The 16,721-nt window shown below is 38.0% G+C and overlaps 1 protein-coding gene across 26 annotated transcripts in view; it reads right to left on the bottom strand.

Moving 5' to 3' along the window:
- PBRM1 (polybromo 1) overlaps window positions 1-16,721 on the bottom strand; it is an 87,637-nt gene that overhangs the window by 25,831 nt on the left and 45,085 nt on the right. For 19 of the 26 annotated variants that reach the window (XM_048857729.2, XM_075130578.1, XM_075130580.1 and 16 more), the window contains 7 exons: window positions 14,974-15,250; window positions 10,514-10,619; window positions 7,675-8,317; window positions 5,072-5,283; window positions 3,738-3,923; window positions 2,434-2,591; window positions 1,063-1,329 (listed from right to left, as the gene is read on the bottom strand). In XM_048857729.2, coding sequence (XP_048713686.1) covers window positions 1,063-1,329; window positions 2,434-2,591; window positions 3,738-3,923; window positions 5,072-5,283; window positions 7,675-8,317; window positions 10,514-10,619; window positions 14,974-15,250 — 1,849 coding nt within the window. The remainder of the gene's footprint in view (window positions 1-1,062; window positions 1,330-2,433; window positions 2,592-3,737; window positions 3,924-5,071; window positions 5,284-7,674; window positions 8,318-10,513; window positions 10,620-14,973; window positions 15,251-16,721) is intronic. The other 7 variants (XM_075130575.1, XM_075130579.1, XM_075130581.1 and 4 more) reach the window with 1 other exon arrangement.

The raw sequence follows: 16,721 nt of genomic DNA, 5'->3' as shown, positions 1-16,721 counted from the left end.
CCACTCTTATATCCAAAACTCACATCATGTCCCATTGTATCCTCAAATCAAAAGGAGCCAAGGGTACTCGGCAGCTCACAGGGGACACTCTACACATGGCAGGATCAGACCTTGTGAGTCTTCACATTCTTGATAAGATTATTCCTTTGTTTTATCATTTGATGAGATAAATCAGAACACACATCTCTAGCTTTTATTGGGGGAGGGATGTCTATTTGGGGTTAACAGTGATCAGCATGTTCCTTTTTTTTGTTTTTAAATTGTGCGAGCGAGCACAGTGAATGTATAATAGGCTCACTCTGTAAATCTAAATATAAGAAATGAAAAACAAAACCTTTTTCTCAATATGTTAGCAAGAAAAATGTCCTTAGGAATGCCAAGTATCAGACTGTCAGATGATTCTAAACCATTAAAGTATCAACTATAAATAAACCATGTTTGACATATGATAAAATGTCACAGAGAAGCATATGATACCACTATGTAATGCTTACTATTCTCTTTCTATTTAATGAAGACTTGATACCTAAAAACTAAATATAAAGGACATCTGCAATACCAACTAGCAATTGGATGAGTTAAAAATAGATTTTTCTGTCTCACTGATTTGTCTAGTGTTAGGACAGGCTAAAGTAGATGCAATTTTTTAAAATGTGGTTAAGAAAAAAAAAATTTCAGACACAATGAGAGAAACGCAGATTAGTCCAGCACTTGAATACAGTATGTATTTGGAGGTAAATTTGAGAACTCCAAAATTCATAAAAAATCCCCATGTACACGACAGGTTTAAGAGCATAGGTGGCCAGTAGCTAACATTGTCAAGGCACAAAAAGGGCTAACACGTATTTGAATCAAGGCTTCAATTATATGGAGTATGCATACACAAATTATATATGTAATTTTTTTTACACATTTTAAAGTGAGATGTATTGTCATTTCTTATTTATCTATTGATTTAGCTTTTTGGAAAGATGTGAAACCTAAAACATGAATGTTCACATTTTCATCATCTCTGATCTGAAATCCAGTTCAATTCAATATCCAGCTTATCATCTTGCCTACCTTTTCAAGGTTAAGGATACTGTCTCCCACTTTATTATCCTCTAAGGTTTCAGTGTGTTTCTCATCTTCCACTTTGTCTGTATTAGCAAACACAGAAGCAACACGGACCACAGGCAGGGGCACATCTCGAGGGACAAACCTTACAGAGCTAATGGGCATGGTCCACAGTTTAATCTTCTTAAAAGACTTTGTCTTTGCAGAGTAACGAGACTCGCAGACGTAGACATCCTCATCTCTAAAGTTTTCAGGACATAATTTAAAATACTCCTGTTGAGTGAAGAGAAGGGATCATTTCAGATTAAATGTTCCAGAAACATGCCGTGGAGACAGAGGTTATATATACCAGCCTGGTTTTTGTTTTGGCACAGAAGGTACAATCTAGTCACTAAGTTTCTCTCTTTGGGTTTGGCTTTTTTAAAATGCGTGTGTTAAATTCAGTGCAAGGTACCAGGGTGCAGCTCAGGTGAATTACATTATACCACTTCTTATATCAAACAGATATAATGATTATTACAGGCAATTGTTTTCCCAACATTAACTTGCTAGTATATCTGAACTCTGAGCAGGAAAGACCACCACTGAGTTGAGAGAGGAATGAAAGTTCTATGCCCACGTAATCTTTGATTATAACACTAACAAGGATCGGCATAGTGATCGTGTTAGTTACATAAACAAAACATCCACTAAGAACTGGACTGAGCTGATTCATTCTACACAGGCCAAAAAGCAATCAGATCATAAGAACTTTTAACACAACTGACCTGGGTGGAATCAAACTGTGATGCAGAGGTGAAACTCTATATCGCATTACCATTCGTCCAAGCTATCCAGCCCTCCTTCCACTAAAAACTAAAGCTAAACATTTAGAGGAAAATTTTAAGACGTTACCAACAATTTCCCTATCTATCTCTCAAAACATCAACAAATTTGATAATGATGTGTATGTGATTTCTATAGCCAAACTGACACTGAGAAACAAATAATGCAACTTCATGTCATTTTTTCTCTACTACAGAGGAACCACAATGTATCGAGCATTAAGACATAACAGGGGGAAAAGAAAAGGAGTACTTGTGGCACCTTAGAGACTAACCAATTTATTTGAGCATGAGCTTTCGTGAGCTACAGCTCACTTCATCAGATGTTCACGAAAGCTCATGCTCAAATAAATTGGTTAGTCTCTAAGGTGCCACAAGTACTCCTTTTCTTTTTGCGAATACAGACTAACACGGCTGTTCCTCTGAAACCTGTCATTATGCAGGGGGAAAAGGTTATTTCATACAGGTACTGTGAGAGTCCTTGAGTCTTATTTTAAAAAACAGTGCACAAATCAGTTAATAATTTTACAAATTAGTCCATTTAATCTCTCACCTTAACAAACATTACCACACATTTGCCTAAAATTTTGCTAACGGGAACTTTATTATAGTAATCACTCTTAAAAACTTCCTTCTCCAGAAATTTTCGTGTTGCAAGATGGAATGTTTCATTTGGTCGATAAAACCAGCAGCCATACAACCATTTTTCTCCTAAAAGCAAAAAACAGGATATATTTTCTATTGCACAAGGAAGTAGAGACAACAGTAGATCGTGTTAGTAATCAAACAGTTATATAACAATACCTGGTATATCCAAACCTCGCTGACTCAAAATAGGACAATGTTTTTCAACTGTTTCAGATAAGTGAGGTTTGGATATGTAAGAAATCCACCTTCTCCTATGGATGTTTGACTCAGAAGAACACAACAGGAATTAATGCCATTGAGCCCGTTTGCCTTGGAGAATCCAGTCTGCAATCTATAAATTGTGACTGTGCAGGCCTTGAAAATTATGCTCAAGGACAAGAAAAAGCCTGTGAATCTGTCACTCCTGACTATTTGAAAATTTGGGACATCCCCACAGATCTTTGGATAACAGATTGTAATGTATATTTTTAACTATAACTCCTTTCCTGTTTTGCCATCTCCTTACTTTTGACAGAGTCAAGCTGTGACTTCACATTTTTCTTATAAACCATGAATGGACACTCTGGTATTATTCAAAATCAGAGAAAATAAATTGTATGCAGACTGGCCCTGTTTATTAACAGTACCATAAAACTTCTGTCTCAATCCTCTTGTATACTGCCAAAAGCAAGAGTTTTGGTTGAATTGGTGCTGACTATGACTCAATTGTAAGTTTGCCCAGAACAAGCCATATTTAACACTGCTTTGGAATTTAACCACGTGTTCTGAAATGATGCTGGCTTGTCCTGTGGTGCACTTGTAGTTTAACTATGTTCAGCACTGCCTCTTATCGGCAACGGATACTTTTCCTAGTTTAGACAAGACCCTTCTGTTCCTCCTTAGCTGTCTCAAAAGCAGTGTTGATGGGTTCTGGAAGGAGCCACAGCTAGCCTTCCTAGACCAGAAGGCGAGGGTGTTATCTACAGAATGTTTATAATGTGAAAAACACAGGACATTTAGCACTCCCAAAAGCTCTCCAGCATGCAAAAGCCTTTAAATCAGGTGTTTCAGAAGTAATAAAAATACACGCCACACACGTGCGCATGCACACACACACACACACACTGTTGTGAGCAAAATAATTAAGGTTCCACCCAAGGAAAACTCAAACTGGAAGTTTTAACAAGCAATATTAAGAAGCTGTACTGCACTATTTTCCTGTGTTCTTACCAGCTGAATCTTCCCATAATCGCTCAATGCAGACTATATGAGGTTGCAGGTTGGCTTCTGCAGGTTCCACATAGACATAATCCCCAACATGGTACATGCTGTTCTTAAAGCTGCAATCCTGGCTGTAAGTCCGATGTAAGCTCGACAGACCAGCTCCTCCAGCAGAATCTTCACTCTTTTCAGCTTCTTATTTCAACATAAAAGGAAACAAAAATTACTAAAAGCCATCTCAGGAAGAGAAGAGAGATTCTAAAGAACAGCACCTTGTTACAATACACTGGCTCTCAATGAGTTAAATCACGGCATCTTTGTTTTGTGACTTAAGCAAAACCTTCCTTATCTGTGGGACGAGGGAAAGAGAAAGACAGCAGAGCAAGTGGGAGCACTATTGCAGATTAGTAAAGTTTGTTGACCAGCTAGAGCTGGGAATGGGGCCAATGTTTGACACATTCTTATTTATTATTTGTATTGCAGTAGTGCACAGGACCACACATAGTCATGAATCAAGACCCCACTGTGCTGTACAAACAATGGTCCCTCCATCATGCTCCCCGAAGGTCAATGAAGGAGTGCCACACCAAATCCAAAAAGAAAAGGAGTACTTGTGGCACCTTAGAGACTAACCAATTTATTTGAGCATAAGCTTTCTTGAGCTACAGCTCACGTCATCCTTTTCTTTTTGCGAATACAGACTAACACGGCTGCTACTCTGACACCATACCCAGTGGATTCTAGTTCCAAGGTATGGTTTGAGCATGATCTATGAGACACCTAGCTTCTCCCTCCTGCTGTTGAAGAGCTGGGCCCAGATCTTCAGATGTATTTTATCGAGGCCTCCATGTAAGTGAAAATGAACTCACTGACAGCAATAAGGGAGGGGTGGCCTTTAGAAAGGTCACCCCTGTTGCCTCTCTCCTGTCCTCTATACTGTGACTTGCTCTCGTATAGCACTGAGCCCAGCTGCAGGGAGTGAATAAAGATGATCACTACTGACCTTAGTGCTGTGGGGAAAGGACAGCCAGCTGCTCTTTATTTGAAGGGACAGGTAAAGGGGCGGAGTGGGGAGCCGTCCTCCCTTCTTAGTGGCAGGGAACCTGAAGACATCTTTATTCATTCCCCATAGCTTGTCTTAAAGCCATGAAGAGCACAGAGACAGCATGGGAGGAGGGTGACAGAGAAGACCTTTACGAAGGCCTCCTTGTCCCACACAATACTGTAAGCTAGTTCCTCCTCAGTACCACAGTTGCTCCAGCAGGAACAGCAAAGGCCTGGCTCAGCAATGAAAGCATTACAAGAGACAGATGTTTTAATTTTCCTTTCAAAACTATAATTACCTCTCTTCTCTTCCTCTCTTTTGAGTTTATCCTCTTCGAATTCTTTGGGTAGCTTTTCCTTTTTTTCTTTCTCTACATCGTTGTGAAGATGCTTGGTGGTGTAGCTGAGTGCTGGTGATAGAAGAATCTCTCCATTCTTGCAGAGTTCATCACGGATTTTAATAAAGAACTGCTGAAGTTCCACAGCGTCCTCATAAATCTCTGAATCAGTCCTGCATGGAAATGACAGACAGATTACAACATGACAATATACCTTATGCAGGAATAAACAGTACTCTAAATACAAACTCATCAACTGTTACATTTAAGGATAAATTACAAAGACTCAATGTATATCAGATAACTTCTGTTCAACAAAGAGGTAAAGTGACAGAAAATTCAGCACATACTGCTCTATTAGCAATAAGCAGATTTCCCCTTAGTTGTCTTTAAAAGTACTTTAATAGTAAAAATCAGAGAAAAAATGAATGCATATTAGTTTTTATTTATCCAATTTTTAAATCACCAAACATCTGTGCTTTACTTTTCAACCAGTAATTAAACAACATACTTCTACACAATTAAGTTATTTAGGACTTATAACATGGCCTGCACCACAGCATTATCAGAGTACCTTTATAGCCTGTTTATAGGGAACTTTAAAAAGTGATCTCTCAAAGCACTAGCAACCTAATCCAGCCTTTTCAAGAGTATTTACAAAAGGAAATATTTACAAAATGATGCATTATGGGTGCCACTTTGTATTTCTATTTGGTGTTGTTTTTGTTCAGTGTTTAAAATCATTCAGCAGTTTGTTGTTTTTAAATGAAATAATTTGCTGTATATTCAGCCAAACTGTTTTTAAGGTGGGGAGATTAGTACAGTTTTGTTTCCTTATTCTTAAAATAGGACAATGATCAATATTCTATTACCCAATAGAATAGCTTCCAATCAAAACAGCATGGAGTAATCAGAATACTATTTTGTTTTTAAAAGAACAGATATTTGGGTTAATGTTGCTTTTGCTGCCACTGAACATTCAGTGAAAGCTTGGTTATTCTCCTTTTAAATTTTAGTTATTATGAATTACAATGAATGGGGGAGGGGGAGAGGCAAAAAAGACATGTTGGGGATCAACACTGCCAAGTCTTCATATGGCTATACCATTTCACCTCTCTCAGGTTTAGGAAAACTAAAATGAGTCATCTGGACAATTTTTTTTTAAAATCCAGTTGCAGGTCATCCTCAAAGATGCCCTCTGACTAAACTGCATGTACTTTCAAGAGAGAAATAATGTGCCAGCCTCTCCAGTAACTAGTACAACAAAAAAGAAAAGCTGATTTCCATATAAGTTGGATAAGCATTCTCATATAGTGCAACTGGAATTCTGAGAAATCACAGGCAACCAGCCACAAATCAAGCTATTTTGTAACTGGACTTTATTGCTTTTGAAAGAGAGACTTCTGAGAAACTAAAAAGCTGTTTTTTTAATTAAAAAGAGTAATTGTACTCATCACCCATTGTCATGCCAGATGATCTTTTTATTCTTTTTAATCGCTTTTTAAATAAGAGATTTTATTACCACCACACGTCTCCTTTCTTATTGAAGTTACAGCAGCAAAACTCTCCCTACACACAGAATCATAGAAATGTAGAGCTGGAAGGGACCTCAAGAAGTCATCAAGTTCAGCCCCTGGTGCTGAGACAGTACCAAGTAAAGCTAGATCATCTCCGACAGGTGTTTGTCCAACCCATTCTTAAAAACCTCTAATGGTGGGGATTCCACAACCGACCTTGAAAGCCTATTCAAGAGCTTACTTACCCTTAAAGTTAGAAAGTTTTTCTAATATGTAACCTAAATCTCCCATGCTGCAGATTAATCCCATTATTCCTTGTCCAACCTTCAGTGGACATGGAGAACAATTGATCATTGTCCTCTTTATAACAGCCCTTAACATACATCTCCAAGTACATTATTTGACCCACTCCAGTGGAAAGCGGGAAGCTGTATGTCTGCATATTTTTATTCATAAACCTTGAATAGAAATGATTGCTCTAAATGGGAGATCTACTAAACAAGGCAATTAATATAGCAGAACATGCTGCAATCTTGATCAGGGGCTGCAAAGGCTGACCCTGCAGTCAAACACATTTTTACTGTCTGGCACAGCCCTCCAAAATTTATATAGAAATGTACTAACTCAGTTAAAAATGCAGTAGCCCAATGAAATTATTTACTTTACTGTTTGATGACAGTTTATGTCTCTACACAACATCTCCCCCGCAAAACAACCCATTTCTTGCTTCTCCATACCTCTGAATGGTCTCCTTTTTACCGCTGAGGTCTTCTTCTAAACTTGCCTTCCCCCAACTTTGGAAGATAGCCCTATATTGATTTAACCTTGCTTTGCCAGGGTTAACTTCAAAGATAGGGGCTACAAACTTTAAATGAAACCTTAAATTCTGCTGAATGTGATTGCACCCAACTAAGCAAGTTGCTTTTTCCCTAGCACACTAACAGGAAAGTTAATGTGTCTTTTAAAATGGGAATTATTTGGACAGTGATAAAGACTCAAAACTAACTTGACAAGACTAAGGTTTGATACATGTATGGTTTCACTCACCGGTTCATTCTCCTTGCCCTCTCTAGCATCTCAAACATCTGCTCTTGAAACAAGTCCAGTCTCCTGTAGCGATTATTTTCTACGTTCTTTCGGATAATATCAAAAGTCAAAGGTGGTTTGTTTGGGAAGTTGGGATCAACAGCAGGAATTTCAGCTAAGGAGTCACTATAACACCTGCCCTCATCATCCTGATGGCTCATTACAGACACAAAAAGGTTATGGATAAGTTCCTGGATTAGCAATGTTACATTGGGGACATGAGAATCCTCATCTCCTTCTATGTCTCTTTTAGTTTCAAGCAAAACTTTATGTAGGACAAGGGCATCTTTGTAAATCAGAGACTCTGGTTCATTGTACGTGCAGGCATTATTGAACATCATTACAAAGTCTTCTACCATGGAATCAATGTCCTGGTACTTGTTGGCCATCATGTGACTTCTTATCTTTTCCATGTCAACTGGCTTTTTAATGGTTACATAATAGTCAGGCAGTTCTGATCGAGATGGAAGCCTCAGGAAGATGGCACTTAATCGTCTGCCTCGTTTATCTGTGTAGTTCTTCACTGCTTCGTACACCTCATTCAGTTTCTGTTGCATTGGAGTCATGTATTTTGATTTCTTAGGGGAAATACCACTTTTTCTACCTAAACAGACAAAAAACCAACAACAAATGTATAAAAAACAGTCAGCCTTATGCACTTACTTCCCTAACAAACTCCTTTTCTATGGCTAAGGTAACTTAATTCACCATTACCCTACCAGAATAGCTATGCCACTTACAAATACAGTTTTTTAATTTCTATTCCATCAGCTCCTATTAATTACTTTTCTCAGATGTTTTCTCTGTTTTCACCATGGACAATTTAGTACAACATACAGAGTGCTGGATCTGAAACTTTGAAGCCTGTCTTCCATAAGTATAAAATAACACTAATAATACATTCAAGACTGCACATCAGCCTAAAGTTAAAGGCTATAAGGGAACCCAACACAATAGCACTGTGTGAAATTGTCACTTGAGTTCAGTAGTCATTAAAATCCTCTCTTTGTGCGGATTTTTCATAGCCATTAAAATTCTCTCTTCATGGCGATTTTCACACGTGCGTATGTCTACACTGCACTTGGGAGTGTGCCTAGCCTGAGCCTCTGCTGGTGCTGCAACATCCACACAGCTATTGTTAGCACACTAGCTCAAGTCAAACTAGCACACGTCTCCCTGCCCGCTTGGGAGGCACACTCCCAACTGCCGTGACACACCCTAAGAATCCCACCTACTGTGAGTTTTCCCTCACACAGCAGATTTAAGCTAAACTAGGTAGAATTATTATAAGTAAAATGTAAAATAATGCCTTCAAATGGGGCTACCAATCAGATTAGCTACTTGTTAATACAGGATCAATTGTTAAAGCACGACATAGTCTTTGCACTTGGATTCTTCCATATCTATACTTTCTTGGTGGTTTAGCATTTTTATCCTCAGTGATGCTTCAATATGGCGTGTGTGCTTTTCTTTTTTTTTAAAAAAACCCTTCTATATAATTTGATCATTTACTCAGTTTAGAATTTAACACACACACATCAAAGGAGCAGCACCAACCTGAAATCTGCTCAGTTACTTTTTAAAAAAAGGAGTGAAAAATAGTTCTAACACCACCTACTGCTGAATTTCCCTGCCATTGTAAGGGGATTTACAATAATTTTCTCTTAAAGATGTTTCACTTCTCTTTGTTGCTCTGTGGAAGACCCAAATACACAACAGGGGAAACTAAGGGTCTGATCCACCCTTACTCATAGTTGTATAGTATCTTACTCTGAGTGGTCCCATTAAAATCAGCAGAACTACTCACAGAATAAGATACTACTCAGTATACGATTAAAGGTGGCAAAACATAGCCAGAACTCATTATAAACAGCATGTTAACAAATGCACAAAGATATTGAAAAAATAAATCAGAGAAAAATATTTTCTTTAATCTCTTTCCATTACAATAACCAGAGGTGCTACTTATAACAATAGTAGGTGCAAACATTTTCTAAGAGATGTGTTTTGGTTACATTTTTTAAAGTATTCTTCTTTAAACATGCTAGAAAATTGATAAATATGGGGACATATTTATTCTACTGACTTACCTTTATATTATGCTAATTTTAACACATAAAAATCCCCATGAAACACTAACACGGTAATAACAATACTTTGCAATTTTATCACAATCTTCATTTGGGGATCACAAAGCACTTTATACCCATTAATGAATTAAGCCTCAGCTCCCCTGTGTAATAAGTTATATCCCCAATTTACAGATGGGAAAATGAGACACAAGGAGGGTAAATGACAAAGTTACAAAGGATGTCTATGGAAGCAGAACAGATCTTCTAGCTCCTGGCACTGTTCCTTAATCTGTTTGCACTTTAGCTGCTGCTGAACCATTTTCTGATATTTCAAAGCTTACTACATATGCTTCTTACATCTCCAATCAGATAAATGAGGTATGACAACAATTATTAAATTCCAGTTATTCTGAACTTCCCTTCTTCATTTTAACCTAGCCCGTGTAGAAAAACTGTTTCATAGAGATTCTCTCATTCTGATTTTCCCATCCCCCACCTCTAATTTCAATTTCAGCACAAACACATACCAATATCCACTGCAATTATGATGATATTGAAAATATAATTCAGTTTTGCAGTTTAGTGTACAATTGGGTTCAGAAGTGGCATAAGTTATACAACCTGCCTGGAATGTATGGTAATATGGCTTTCCATTTTAATGTTAATCTGTATCATTTTATTCCATATCAACATTTACCAAGAAGTAGGAATCCACAATGCTGCCTTACTTAGCTTTAGTTTAGGGGAAGCGATATCATCATCTTCAGGAAGAGGTCCCAGCTCTTTCTTTTTTTCTTTAAGAATCTTCTCTAGGATATGGGCATCATTATATACCTATTAGCCATTAAAATGTTGAAAGAAAAATAACAGAACAATATTTAGGTTATTTGTTTCCTTATGAGAATGTAATAGAGTATACCAAGAAAACTCTTAACACAAAAGAGTTAATGCCTTAGTTTCAGTTGAGCACAATATTATTTGCTTCCACTCTTGAATGTTTGTATAGTGTTGCAGTAGGTTATTAAAACAACTGGTTCATTCCACCCCAAATGTGTATTTCACTGAAGGATGAAATAATTCCTATATGTAATTTTTGTAAAGCACCCTGGGATATTTCAGAAAAAGGCCCTATATTAGATTGTCTTCTTGACTTTGTCCCCATCCTTTTTGCTTTCTATTTAAATTCTCATCTGTTTCCTTTCTTTCACTTTTCAAAACACACTCTTACCCATTCCCAAGGAAACCCTCTTTCCCATTCCCAAGGAAACCCAGCTGCTTCATCAAATTTTATATACTCCTCCCCTTTCCCCCTAAAGCTCCTAGGAAGTTCAGTTTACACTCACTGCCTTGGTTTTCTGTTCTTCAGTTCTCTCTTGCCTCCTTTGACATCTGTCTTACATCCCAAACCCTCCACCAAAAAACACTTTTACCTATTTAAGGTCACCTCAATTACCTCTTGACTGAGATTAAGGTGCCTCTCTCTATTCTAATCCTTCTTGATACACCTCTTTTGATGAAGAGGATCAGTCACTTTCACCTTCACTCCCCCCACCTATACTTCAAGATTTTATAGATTCCATTTACCGTATATACTCGTTCATAAGACTATTTTTTGGTGAAAAAGTGAAGTATGAAAGAGCAGTGGTCGGCTTATCAATGGTCTACACCAAAATTTGACAATTTTAAACTCTACTGAATTATTGAATTGAATATCTAATACATTTTCATTGTAGGTCAGGGGTCAGCAAACTTTGGATCCCGGCCCGTCAGGGTAAGCAGCTAGCGGGCCAGGACATTTTGTTTACCCAGAACGTCCACAGGCACAGAGCCCCTCAACTTCCAGTGGCCGCGGTTTGCCGTTCCCAGCCGATGGGAGCTGCGGGAAGTGGCGGCCAGCACACCCCTCAGCCCGTGCTGCTTCCCGCAGCTCCCATCGGCTGGGAACAGCAAACGGCGGCCACTGGGAGCTGAGGGGCTCCATGCCTCCGGACACTCCAAGTAAACAAAATGTCCCGGCCTGCTAATGGCTTACCCTGATGGGCTGAGATCCAAAGTTTGCCAAACCCTGAAATATAGGATCAGCTTATGAAAGGGTCATACAGTTTTTGCCATTTTTACCTATCCATCTTGAGGGGTCGGCTTATAAACGAATGGGCTAATGAACGAGTATATACAGTAATTTTCCATTCTAAGCTGGTATCACTCAAATTTCTCTTAGTCCCCCTTCTCTTTTTCTTCAGACTTTATATTTAGGTGACTTCACCAACTCTTATGGTTTCAGCTACCACTTCTTCTGTGCTGACTACTTCCAAAACTATTACTTTTCCCATTACTCCCACCGTTTCCTCCTGATCACTCTCATGTCTCAGACTGTCTTTCAGCCATCTCCTTTTGGATGTCCTACCAATTTAACCTCTAAGATTGTGATTTTCAAAGGGATGTAAAGGAGTTTGGTGCCCACAATCCATTTAATATCAATGGGAATTGAGTGTCTAATTTCCTTAAACCCCTGTGAAATTCCCAGTGCAAATGCCTAAAACTGAATTTGATATTTCCTCACAAATACTCATCTCTCCATCATTGTTGGAGTCCATTATTCTTCCCATAATCAAGGCTCAAACTTGGTTTCATTTAGACCTTGCTTTCCTGTTCCCTATGTCACCTTACATCCTGGCTTTCCCCAAATCCTGTCATTCTTCGCCTACATCATGTCTAAAAATCAGTCATTCCTCTCCATCCCTACAACTGCAGTCCTTCCCCATACATCTTGGTCAACTTTCACCTGACGGCTGTAATCTCTTCCTTCTGTATTTTTCACTTCTCCCCTCACTCCCTTCTTGAGCAGTCATATGCTGCTGCTAAAATCCATTAAATTCTCTTCCCCACTCTTATGTTATTCTCTCCTGCCAGTCCTTTTGCTAGCTTCTCACATCAAGTTCAAATTCCCCATTCGCACCTTAGAGGCTGTGTTCTCTTCTTCTGCTATCCCACATCCTCCTCTCAACACCTTTCTCCCGTTGCTCCTCCTCTTTACCACTCTGATTTCCATTCCTCTTCATGTTGTCTTCTTCTGGCTCCTACACTTAGAATTATCTCCCTCCCTCCTTCAACTATTTCCTCCAACACATTTCCATCACAGTTCTTAAAAGACCCTACCGTTCCAAGATTCATAGACCACACTATAACTCAAAACACTTAATGTCTGAGCTATTCTGTCCATGTCTTTACTGTATTAAAAACATCCTGGGGACAGGGAATTGTGCCTTATGTATTGTACAACATCAGGCACATTAACACCATTTAAATAACATTTAACATTTATATCGTCTATCCAGATCTGCTGAATCTGATTGAGGAATATATACTGATGTCCATCAAACCAGAAAAATAAACCAAAAACCCCACAATGTCTTTTTCCTTTTCGATATGAACCTTAAGAAGAATTATAAAAGCCAGCAATGACATGGATGAATAGTTGACTGAATAGCTCATTGAGTTCCTTGCCCCTTGTCTCTAGAAATGCACATGGGAATTCAGTACCACAAAATTTCAACAAAGACATCTAGCAGTTGGCTCACTGTTATGTTCTATTTCAATGGAGACCTTATCTCACAATCCTCCCCAAAAGATTGCATGAATTCTTTCCAAAGTATAGTATTATCACTGTCAATTTCTACATTGCGATCAAAATCCTGTTAACTTATCTTGGGAAGAATATAAAGATGTTGTTGGTTAACAGTCTGCTGTTGCTGTAGTCATCAGGCAAATATATTTGCAGGACAAGTAAATAACCGAAGTTCAGGTTGCAACTTGCAGTCATAAGGTTTTATGCCTCTTTGCCAATATAGCTAATCAAACAGAATCAGATTATTTGCAAGTGTAGATGCATGTTCATCACTTGCCATATTAGACATTTCAATGATCTGATTAAGCACAAGAGACAAGTATTGCTTCTTAAATTTGCTTATGCTGTCCTGCTCAATGGACTGTATTAATGACTTCAGGTTGTCAAGCAGAAATATGTTTGTAAGTTTCTATAGAGAGTATGTTTGGCATTAGTGAGAAACAACATCTATTGGTATGCACCTTCTTAATCATATCTTCCATATTACTCCAGTCACCACGCATTCTGGTTGCCCTCATATAGTAAGATATCAGTGGTGTTTTACTTTTCTTAAGGCATCAAAGATTTCTTTTCCTATCACAAAAGGCTAGAGTATCCAGCTTCTCACTGCCATCGGTAATGTTGTCAACAGTGGAGTATGAATATATCTTTCTTCAGCTTGCTGTTGACTCTGCTTTACCTGACTAAGGACTGAATATGGACTTCAGGATTTGGTCCATAAATAAATAAAGCCATTTAATTCTTAGTCACTTGCTGTTCACTCATCCACAGTAATTATTTTGTTAAAGGATTCGTTTCTCTTTTGCATACACTTTGCAGAACATACATTTAACCATAGTAGATAAATATTTAATTTAATAAGGGAGATAATGACAATATGTAAACTGTGCAGTTAAACTATATCTCCATTCTGACAAGATGATAAAAATAACATGGTGGGATCGCACGTTCACCTTTTCTCATCAATTTCTTCATCAAATGTATTCATTTGAGAAGCAGAGAAACCTTTTCCACCTACGAGCCCTGCAAAATCATGCTCAGATCTAAGAGCCAAACGGAGTTATTTACATCCCACACATCTCCCCACAGTAACAAAAATTCTGAAGATTAAATTAGGACCCTAGTGACCCCTATGTAATTCAATTGCCTTCAACAGGTTTTTAGGGTGTAAGTTATGGTAACTGAGTAAACAACTGTTTATTATGCACTAGAAGAAAATAGAACAGCTAACTCCTAGCAGTGTAAGAGCCAACATAGCTAACAGGATGAAAAATGGAATTGTACAGTTAAATGACATACAAGTAAAATGGAAGGTGCTGTGTTTATGTCTGCATATATCTTCAGGCAGAAACCATATTTAAACACAAAAATATATCTGTACAGAAGTAGTAGTGTTCCTGGTTTAGAACAAGTGCTATGATGGGGTGCATATGCTTATTCTGTAACTGTTAGTGTAACCACTGGAAGGAATAACCAGAGATTGCCTGTTACAAAATTCGAACACAATTTTGCCTTCTGCAACGAAGCATGAAGATAACTGTGCCTGCATAATCTAAACAGTACCTGTGAGCCTTCCTCATTATAGTGCCTTGCATTTCGGAACATTAGCCTCATATCTTCTATCATAGCTTCCTCCCCTGAGTATTTATCACTGCGGATGTTATGCTCAATAATTTTTAAATCCATTGGCTCCAAGATGATTTTATAATAATCTGGATAGTCCTTTTTGGAGGGTTTAACCATAAATAGATCACACAGTCTTCTGCCTGTGCCAGGCTCTCGAGCTTCAAGAACAACATTATATAAGATTTTCATTCGCTGCTTCTTTATATTCTTTTTACTGTTGGGTAAAAAAGGGGAAAAGTATTATTTTTTCTCACCCACACACCTCCACCAGAACAGCATTTTTATTTCTGCTAGAAGATGCACTGAATGCCATTTTTAAAAAAAGCATAGTACCGGTGTATGAAGACCACCACCACGCTAGAAACGTGTGCACGCCAATTTAAAAAACAGTTACAGAGTGATGATAGTAGGACCAGAGAATTTGGGTCCATAGGTAAGTGCAACACTAGTTGAGCTAGCCAGCTAATTTTAAAACACCTCCTCTCTTCTCCCTTTGCTCCACTTGGAGATAAAAGAGTTTCCCCAGCATGAAACAAACCAGTTTTCATGAATGATACTGCCTTACTCTGAATATTCCTCAAATTATGGAGTCAGACTCTGTATTTTCAAACCTAAAGCTCCTGTGTCTCCCCTCTATGACTGCACTTACCTAATAGACAAAAAGAATGAAAGGGTATACGCATCATCTTAATTCATAAACTCTTGTCCCTAGATGAAGTAAGTTTAATTTGTAAGACTGAATTTTTTTTAAAAAACGGCCTCTAATTCTGAGTTCTTCAATTTTTGGGCGTTCAACTTCACAAACCTTGAGCTTGGTTTTCACAGGTGCTCAAGTCAATGAGATCTGTGAATACTTGGCACTCTTGGGAAGGGAATCAAGCCTAAGCTTCTGAAGCTGGACACACAAAAACTGAGGCAATTTTTTAAAAATTTAGCCCTAAATGACTGGTTCACTGGCAAAATGTGCTATATACAGAGCATCAAGGGGACTTATGACTTTTCTCCACTGGTAAGAATATTTTTACATTTCTCACAGCATATACTGTATCACAAGGATAAAATATAAAGAAGGATCATTCTACAAATTAATAGAAAGTAGCTTCTGAATTGTTTGAACACCTGTCAAAAAACAGCAAGCTTTACCAATACTCTAAAGTCAAACTGGCAAATGGCTATTCTTATGCTGTCACAGACACTTGTCTCCCTATAGCAAACTATTATGATTTAATGATATTGCAAATAAGAGATTTAAAAGTATAATGAAGTTATGACTTGTTCACAATAAAATGAAGGTGTTTGTGGCTCCCTACACACATCTGCACAACCTGTAAATTAAGTATGTTGCAGATTTTTGTTTTAATAGGGCCTAGTCTTGTTTATCTTTTATTTAAATACAATGGAACACTTTGGACTAGACTTCCATAGAAGTGCTTCAACCCAGCTTCTAAATTATATATTAAATTTTGCAGAAGCCAATCAGGTGGTTATCTTTCCAAATCACTTGATCCACAGACAAATCTTTTAATGTGCAGACTGTGTACACAAAACTGCATGTGCAAATGTATAGGGTTTTTTGATAGTGTAGTTTTATCATTAATTCCTCACAGAAGCCAGTTAGCACCCACAGTCTATCACAGAGCATTAGTTTTCATAGGCCAATAGGCTGTGGTACACAGAACATTCCC

This window comes from Caretta caretta, chromosome 7, assembly GCF_965140235.1.
Source record: "Caretta caretta isolate rCarCar2 chromosome 7, rCarCar1.hap1, whole genome shotgun sequence".
Taxonomy (NCBI): Eukaryota; Metazoa; Chordata; order Testudines; family Cheloniidae; genus Caretta; species Caretta caretta.
This window is presented reverse-complemented; position numbering and strand designations above follow the sequence as displayed.